At 38.2% G+C, this 9801-nt stretch overlaps 1 protein-coding gene across 4 annotated transcripts in view; it reads left to right on the top strand.

Annotated features, from left to right (window-relative positions):
* The first annotated feature begins 353 nt into the window (after window positions 1-353).
* Acn (apoptotic chromatin condensation inducer acinus) overlaps window positions 354-9801 on the top strand; it is a 33363-nt gene continuing 23915 nt past the window's right edge. For 3 of the 4 annotated variants that reach the window (XR_014443590.1, XM_083139155.1, XM_083139153.1), the window contains exons 1-4: window positions 354-635; window positions 3861-4487; window positions 7841-8007; window positions 8763-8969. Coding sequence is in view for 3 of the 4 variants with exons in the window: in XM_083139155.1 (XP_082995281.1) it covers window positions 3909-4487; window positions 7841-8007; window positions 8763-8969 (953 nt within the window). In the remaining variant the exon portion in view is untranslated. The remainder of the gene's footprint in view (window positions 636-3860; window positions 4488-7840; window positions 8008-8762; window positions 8970-9801) is intronic. The other variant, XM_083139156.1, reaches the window with a different exon arrangement.

Below are 9801 nucleotides of genomic sequence, written 5' to 3'. Positions count from 1 at the left end.
TGGACAGGGGAAGAATAACGTGTAAAATTGGAGATTTTCAGTGTCTACACATTTTGAAGAATCCAATGTAAATTATTAAATATAAATAAATTTGCAAATGTTAAAGCTAAAATACAGCGCCTTGCTAAAAGTTGGTGTAGGTTACTCTAATTACTGCATGAAACAGCACCATTATTTCCTACGGAATTCCTATGAATATTTTATGAATGTTGCCATGTGCCGTTCATTTAATTGCAAAATCTTATCACATAGGGTTTAGTTCGCTATTCTATGCATGTATGTTTTGTCATAAACTTGATGCTTTGGGCTCCAATGGTGCTGTGTTGGCTGTAAGTTACGTACATAGTTCTACAATGAACTTTGTGTGTTTCGGGTGTGCGCATAATTGAAGACGTAATCGGTAACGCTTTTTGGAGTTTTATGTCCACATATAAGAAAAATGGAAATAAATTGATGTGTTGCCAACGGTGAATATTACCCACAAAGACTGTTGACAAATTTTAAGGATGTTATACGTTGTGCTTTGCTTGAAAAGAAGAATCGGGTAAAGTGTAGACAATATGGCGTATTCTTTCGCGCTGTAAATCACGCTGTTATCGGACCGAGCGTTGAAGAAGAGGAAAAGGTAGTTAAAGGTATGGACGAAATATACAAACATTGGTAATGTAATATTGCATAAGAATTGCCAAGTGTTAATCTAACTTGAGTTAAATTTGCATGTAAATTTAATGGGTAGCGATTCAACATCAACAATCGGGTTTTTATGTGAATATTGCCTGTTTTCTTAGAAAATAGACAACTCATTTATTTGCCGTACTTTTTAATAGAAATATCATAATATACTTACTCTGAGCTCATTTGGGTAACAGTTTGTTACATCGGAGACACATTTCTTCATTTTTACACAAGGGTAAATATGCGATATCGCCCGAACGGATTTATTCAAATTTACAGGAGAAACTAGGTACTGAAATCAGTTTTTGTAGCATTGTCGAAGTTCTTCGAGGTATTTTCTTTCACGGAAATAGAATGCTGCAGAACAACAAATAATAACTTTTTATGTAAGAAACTTGCATTTTCTGTAAAGCAACAACATTACGCCCTTGTTTCCATTATGTACCTGCAGATGGCGCGAGCGTTGAAAGTCACGCGGTCTCGCCAGTGTTTCCAAACGTGCCTTTTTTTACGAGAATTTTTTTAACTCTGCTTACTAACCTAACCTAACTTTGGCGGAAATGGTTCGTGGGGCTGTCGTGAATGTTTTTTTGGGGGGGCTATCCGTCAATGGTTTGTGATGACATAATGAACATGAAAGTAGGTATTTTTCGATTAAGAAGGTTGAAACACTGCATACCCACTTCAAATCGACAAAACACAAGCACGACGTGCGTTGATACATGACGAGTGCACGCCATATTGTCTGTTACCCAAGTGGAACAAGGAAGACAAATAATGACTTGTAATATGAAAAGTTGACACTATTTTATGGAAAAAGGCATAACTTCACCTTAAAGAATCTTCCTCAATGCAGAATAGGTATGCTAAAATTAACGAAATAAACAAGTGAGAGGCGATAACGCATAATTACCGAAACGACATATGGAAATGAGTTTCTCTAAGGTTTCTAACGTTCGTCGAGGTATTTTCTTTCATCGTTGAATCTATTTGTCTGCACAATTGCCATTGCTTTCCTACGTGAAGCGGATGCTCCATACGTTTGATGACGTAACCCCCTGTCAGTGTTTCCAACCCCCCCCCTTTTTAACTATGCTTTCCTAACCTAATTTTATCGGAAATGTTTCGTGGGGCTATCCGTGAATGGTTCGTGGGGCTATCCGTCAGCTACCTGTGCATAATGTACAATTTGCACACGTGGCGAACACGATAGTAGGTATTTTTCAGTGAATAAGGTTGGAAACACTGCATACCGACAACGGTAGTTAACGTGTGCCCACCATATTGTGTGTTAGGGAAGAGGAAAAAGGAATAACAAAAACTACTCTATCTGGCGATAAGGTGTGGTTAGGTTAGGCAAGCATAGTTAGAAAAACATAAACTAAACCGAAGAGAAACATGCCTGTGAATGATAATCTTCCCAACTCACTAAAAATTTTCAAGTTTCTCGGTGTACAGAGGGTCACCATCACCTTAAATGCTTTGAATCCATTGTAGCAGTTATGTACAATTTCAACTAATATTTTGATCAATTTAATGTAATTGCAATATTTATGAAAAAGTGTTTCAACAATTTTATTGATAGAACAACAGGATAATTTTAAAACATATGCAGGAACACCCACAAAATAGCTGGGGACTAAGTTGAAATCACTGTCTAACAAAGAGGAGAGAGAAGTTCTTCTTTACCGCATTTAGAAAACCTTGATAAATATTGGAAGCCTTATCCTGTAATCTCTAGACATAAAGGTGGGCCAAAGCTCCTTTTGTTTTATTGCAATTTCATGTTGTTTTTTTTAACATGGTACGATTTTGATTTACTTCTGTTAGCACATACTGCGGAGTTTTAGCGAATACTTAAGATTTTGTTCAATATATGCTTTCCTAGTTAGGTTAGGCAGGCCAAGTTTGGTTCTCTTAGCAAGTACATTCCTAAGTACATTCTGCTAATGTTCCGATTTACTTCTACATTAATTCCTACTAGTGTAAGATACTTAACAATGTCTTGTCAATGGAAAATACATTGTCCGTGGGGAGCGCACATGCTTGCGTAAGGTAATTTTTAAGTTGTTTCAACATAAATATCTTTTATTATTATTTTTTCCAAAATCCAAAAAAGTGCTGATTACTTTAAGATAGGTTCAAATTTTGTGATAATGATTTCCAAAATTCTACGATAATTAGTCTTCCTGCTAGGAGAATTTGAAGAAAATCATAAAACAATCGGAACCATTACCCAAAGGTGCTAAAATTATATTCTGCTGAGGCAAATTGATCCACCAGAAATAAGTAAAAGTCTGAGATGAGCATGTGTAAATTGCAGCTGAAATCATTGGCAGTAACAATCTAATGTGATTGAAAACTGCATGTCAATAGTTTATTTCTGATGTTTTGTCATAAATGTCTGTATCGCAGGAAACATAAACTGGACAGTTATTTTGAAATTCAGCGCAATGCTACATTTACAAAAGGATAAATGAATGTTTAACATGAAAATATTCAAAAACTATTGTTTGATCTTCCCCTTTTCCATAGAGAGTGACACAGGAGGAAGTCAAAAAGAGACAAAAGTGTGACCTGAGAGATCAGAAAGTAGTGAGGCAAAGTATATGGAGAGATAAAAGGGTAAAAATTGATTTTTCCAAGAGGGGGTGGGGGAAGGATATTTTGCCCCCTTATATTTCCTCGCCTACCACCAAGGGAAAGGGTGAAGAACAGAGAGACAAGGAAATACAAAGTGTGAAGATAGGAAGGTAGACAGGAAAAGAGATTCTACTCCCAATAACTAGCACCGCTTGGAAACTGGAATGCACCTGCACTATGCTCGGTGTCAAAAATTGTGGTGAACTAGACATGGCTATTATAATAAGTAATTCTGATTAAACTGAGTACTGAATAATTTATAACTTAACAGTTATCAATAAATTATGTGTCCCTTGTGACATAGTGGTCATATGTTGCAGTGTAATCAAGGGGTCCCAGATTCAGTACCTGGTGGAGGCACATAGTGGGCCGGCCCCCACTTTGTATTATTGAAAACAAAATTCACCTTATGTGTATAATTTCTTTTGTGGAATGGAAGTCAGTAAATGTGAAATGAAATATCAAGGGAATCAATGGCAAATGATATTTGCATTGACAGTTCTTATTTTATAAATTAATTAAAGCTCTTTTTTTTTTTTCAGACTAGTTACAATAATAAGAAACATAAACATTAGTTAGAAAGCCTGACAATGGTGAGAAGAAGTGGAAGATTAGAGAAAAGCAGGGAAAAATCCAAGTCATCAGAAATTAAGCCAGCTGATGATAAGACTTCAGAACAAAAGTCAGATCGTAGAGCACTTTCTGACCACAAGCAGAGTACCTCAAGCAAATCCCATAAGCATACCCACCGCCATTCCAAGGAAGATAAACAGAGGAAGAAATCAGTTGAAAATGACTCTGACGACTCTGGAACCGAGAAGAAGAAATCCAAGAAAGAACATGCATCGAAAAGGAAGGAGAATGCAGAGAAACGCAAGGATGCCAAAGTAATTAACGATGAGAAACCAGATTCCGAAAACAACATAGAGGAGCAAGAGGAATTGCCCGTCTCCAATGATGTAAATAAGGTTGAAGTACCGGAATTTAGATTGTGTGATGTTCCGCTTCCAAACGAGGATGCTCCTCCCTTGCCAAAGATGTCGCCAGCTAGGAGGCGGGACTCGGAACCTGATCAGCAACAGGAGCAAGTGGAAACTGAAGAGCCAAAGCCTGTTGACGAGGATGGGTGGAAGGAAGATAAGTCTTTCTGGGAAGAAGGAACAGTTCAGGTAAGTTGTAGAGCAATAGGAAATGTATCCCTGTTTGTGTGAGCCATAATGGTCTGGTCTTTAGGGCATCTGACTCCCATGCAGGAGACCCAGGTTCAGTTCACGGTATGGATGATCTAAGGTTGGAATTTTCCTGTCTTGTCCCTGCACAAAGTGGTGCTCTGGGACCTACCCAACCTCAAATCGATGGGTGCCTTTGGTTAACCCTGGCAGGGTAAAGGCAGCAAGAGCATGCTGCTGATCACATCACTACACATTCCCTAAATCTTCTTTCATGGCACAGTGCTGTATGCAGAGGGAACTTTACCCTTAATGAACCTAACATGCCAAATTTTGGAAAATAGGAACTGATAGGTGAAGTTCTTTTGATGAGTGATGTTTGAAAGAAGATCTCTTAATGATTCAAACCTGTAGCATATTGCCATGTTCATGCAAGCACAGCCTAAGATATAACCATGTACTTTTTACTATTTCATTAGTTCCATTGAAAGGCAACAAAAATTAAGAAATGTTTCACTTCAATTGATCTTGCCATGTTGTCACATTCTTCAGACATGTTCTTTATATTTTTGCATTTACATAGATCGGTAGCCATATTTATTGTAAAATATAAAGTCAATGTATGTTCGGAACGCAGGTTTAGTCCGTGCTGTTTAAGAAATCACTTGGCTAAATTTGTTTTTTTTTTTCCTTAAGGGTCAAATGAAATTCACTTTTCCTGGAAAACATCTCGTATTATTTAAATTTAATTTTAATTGCTCTGATGTAGAATAGTGCGTATTCCAATTTTCTCTTAATAAATCTGTCAAAATATAAAAATCAAAACCCAAAAAAGTGCAGATTTCTATCCTGAGTTGTATGCAGATTACTACCGTGCGTTCATTTCGATCTTCAGCCGAGAGATCGGGAGAAGCATGGCGGGCGGCACTGACGGAGATGCCGTCATTTGCGGCCTGTAATGCCCACTTATTTTTATGGACATATGCAGACATTTATATAAATATTGCAAAACGAGCACTAACCTTTGTTATAAGAGTACTGTTTTAATTTTTGTACCTTAGTGGCTGTATGTGCTAATGATTTTGACACGCCCATCTCCTGTGAAACACGGCGTAGAGGTTTGTTTGGAGAACGTTCTAACACTGCACCAATTTCATCGAGTTTTGCTTCAGTTAGAATCAATTGTTTTTGCTTAGGTGTTTTAAAATTTAACGATCCATTTTATCGTAATTTAAGGACAATATGACTAACCGTATCTCTATGTGGAGGTGAAACGCTTGGGAATTTATGTACAAATTGCCTAGACACGACTCGACACGAGTCTGTTTTCACGTAAGTGTCATACATAAAAATTCTTTGTTCTAACGTGAACCTTGCAGCTGGCATTCCAATTGTCTCACTGACACAACACACATACACACTGCAATAACACAAGTAACGGCAAGTAACCAAGAATAACACTCTTGCGCACAGTACGAAATTAACACGCTCTTGGTATACATCTGCTCGCCACTATATTCACAGCTCTGTCTTAATCTAGTCGCGAAGGAACAAAAACTCGAGCTTGGAGATTTCGGATTGCAAGGAAGCTCACGAAAACCATTGACTTTTAAAGGTTTCGTCTGCAGCGTAATCTTGATACAGTGTTGCACATTCGAAACCTCCAAACGATCCCCATCAATACAAAACTCTTTCAAGGATATAAACTTAAGCAGGACGTTACTGGTCAAAACTATGATTAAAATGTTTTATTATCTGTGACTCTTAACATCGTTTTTAGAGCGTATTTATTTGTGTGATGAATTACAGAAGAACTTTTGCATGTTATAACACAGGTTAGTGCTCGTTTTGCAATATTTATATAAATGTCTGCATATCTCCATAAAAATAAGCGGGCATTACAGGCCGCAAATGTCGACATCTCCGTCAGCGCCGCCCACTACGCTTCTCCCGATCTCTCGGCTGAAGATTGAAATGAACGCATGGTAATACTTAGCAAAATGAACGCATGGTAATACTTAGCACTCCAATTTATATTCAAAGATTGTGTGCATTTTGTGAAAATTTTTTAATAATCATTGTATTTATTTATCTGTTATTACTCTAACTGCCTATCTTTAGTCATGTTTTACAGATAAATGCAAATTCACAGTGAACATTGGTCATATCGAGAAGAAATTCCTTGTCAGAAATGAAATGCCACTGCCGATTCTTGTAGGAAGCTACTCTGTAGTTTCTGGTCACTTCATCAGAATCCCTAAAAAAACTCCCCATTTTCAAAGTTATGCAGTTATAAAAGCAACACTTCTACCACAAGAGATTAACCAGCAGATTACCACCAGAACACAAAGTTTCCCAAACATATGCTTTACAATATTTCAAATGACATCCATTGGGGAAAATATGAACAGAGCCCTGACATGATAAAAACTGAGAAGTACAAGAAAAAAAAGCCAACAAAAGTGGTTTGTTAATCCACTAAGATATATTATAAAGAAGGTTGTTCGCTTTATATCTGAACGTTTTCGATTTCTATGCTGCCACCTGGTGTAGTATCGTGCTGGCAGTAGCAGTGTTGTGTCTGACCTTGTAGGTGCTGGTAGTGAATGTTATCAAATGCCGCCAAAAATCAACCGGTATTGGGAGGGTTACGCAATGGCCCTTTTCCATGCTAAGTTTTCATACGTACGCATTGTGAAACAGTGTCGGGAGAATGGGTTAACACTCGGGGTGACTACTGTGAAAGCTATTGTGGCCAGTTACACACAACAGGCTCTCCTTGCGAAACATTCACCCACGAAAACCACCAGGAGAAGGGCTGCAAGCAAAGTGTCATTAGGAATTCATGTCATTCCGTTTGAAGACATTCCTGTGAAAAGCCCAGATGCCAGTCCAATGGATTTTTGCGCATTTGGACTGTTGAAACGACGTCTTCAACATCGCCGCCCGCGCACCCTGGATGGTCTATGGAAAGCTTGCAGGGAGGAGTGGTACAGAATTCCCATGCCTGTCCTGCACCGTTGCTTGCTGCAATGGAAACTGCAATGCTGGGGGTCCAATAGAACATGATCGGTGGTGGTGGCATGGTATCTCTTAAGGTGAGTACCCGTCAAAAATGGTCGGATATAAAGCGAACAACCCTGTAATCACTGTGTGAACCACCTTCCTAGCTGACTATAGTTCAATGGCTAGCTACCTGATCTACATTAAACCGCAATCGTCTACAAAAAGCAAAATTATGCAAGAATGTTACCGTGATTATTTCATGGGTCACACTTAATTCTAATTGATTATGATTAATGTTCTGGTTTCAGCCTTATGTATTTTAACACAAGTAACATTTTTTTTTGTAGCAGTCTGAAGATAATAAGGAAGATAAAACTGAAGAGATGAAATCTGAAGTTGAGACACCTGAGAGAAGTGATAAGCCTAAACTGCAAAGACGTAGATCATCCAGTCATGATATGGAAGAAAGCAAAGAGGAAAGTGAAGAGAGTCCAAAAGAGGAACCAAAGAGAAGGTGAGTTATATTTTGAACAAACATGTAAAGTTCATTACTAGCAATATCTTGATAAAGTGGGGAACATAAACAGTTACACTGATATGCTTATCTTGGCCAGTAACTATGACTGAACAGAAACCACAGACACACTACAGATGCAGTTTTTCACACAATTCTGGTGCAGAATAAATGAAAACTTCAAATGTTATATATATTTTTAGGATAATTAGACTGTGTAAGTATTGTGCAGTACCGCACCGTAGCCATACTGTCTTAAGGCATCAGGCCTTGGGCTCGTGCTACAGAACGCATGCTGGTTCGAGTCTCCTGGGGGAATTGTAACAACTTTTCTCCTGAAATTTTGGCCAGTGTATGGGACGAGTGCCCAGCCGCCATCATGAAGAAATTGGGGAGCTACGAATGATTAGCGTAACCCGATCAGGGAAAACCTACAACTACTACGGGTTCGTTCTGCTGACCACGCATCACCCCATAACTGATTGGATGATCTCCCACCTCTGCTGAGGCATTTAGGACTGAAGCGGGCAGTTGGTAGGCATGCCCTGGCCCTCCCGGACTGTTGCGCTACAGATTGTTGTTCTTTTTATTATTATTAAGTATTGTGCACATTTTTGCAGACCCCACAAAAGAACAAAATGCCTTTTTGGGTTACAAAAATTCCGACTGATACTTTCCAATACATCAACCAACTCAGTCTGAACGATAACCATAAAGGATTGATTAATCTGTGCAATCTATATTTTTCATTATAGATCTAGAACTGTTTCAAGGGAAAGTCAGCCAGAATCTGGAAAGGAAAGTGACAGTAATGTTGAAAAGAAGGAAGAAAGTCCCTCTAGGAGTCCAGAAAGGATGGTGGAGGCCGACTCTCCAAAAACCCAGGAAGAGCAATGTGTCAGCTCACCAAAAAGTCCAGAAAACAAAGATGAGGGTGAAGTACAAGCTGCTACTCCTGTCAAGTATGTTTATCGTCAGAATATCTAAGCATGTTTTCTTTTGTTTCTCAGTTACATTCAAAGACGTCAATTTTTTTTTGTAAGTCCAAATTGCATGATTGATAGTATTTTTTCTTCTTCTTGGTTCTGGGTATGTATTTATATCCTAATCTTGTTTTTTTTTAACCTTTTGAATGTGTGTAATACTGATTTTTTTTTCCTCCTCATATCGCTCTCTTGAGAATTTTATGTTTTGTTTGTTAAGTTAGTTCCCATAGTTTTAAGAAGTTTTCAGTGTTATGGAAATTGCTCTTGAAAGCAGACAAGCTTCTCACCAACTGAAAATCCTGGAAAAATCAGGAATGCGCCCTATAATGAAACCATTGTCAAACTTTGAGAATTTTGTAAGATTTTAAAAACAAGGAAAGTTTAAGGATTTTTTCCCTTTGCCAGTATACAAGATCTTAAAAAACATATTACATTTTTTTCCCTACAACCAGCTCCATGTGATCATTTTTTCGGTAAAACAGCAGGGAAGAAACTTGCTTATTGAAATTTGCAGATGCTCCATTCTGTATTACAATAATGCTGTAGTATGTGTATTTATACATTTATACTCAGATGCATCTAAATTTTCAACTTCCGGAACTCATGGGGAAGAAAGATATGAAAAGAAAAGGGGGGGGGGAAGCATAGGTGCCGACTCCATGGGGCTTGGGAGGCTCGAGCCCCCCCAATGTTAACGATGTGGGGGCAGAGCCCCCAAATAATTTTGCTTTAGAGGATCTTGTATTATTTTGCTTCTCTTGTAAAGTTTACTCTGAATTGTGCCACATGAATTTAACTTTAAATACAC

This window comes from Lepisma saccharinum, chromosome 17, assembly GCF_977018435.1.
Source record: "Lepisma saccharinum chromosome 17, izLepSacc3.1, whole genome shotgun sequence".
Lineage (NCBI taxonomy): Eukaryota > Metazoa > Arthropoda > Insecta > Zygentoma > Lepismatidae > Lepisma > Lepisma saccharinum.
The sequence above is the reverse complement of the archived record's forward strand: the minus strand, read 5'-3'. Positions and strand labels throughout refer to the sequence as shown.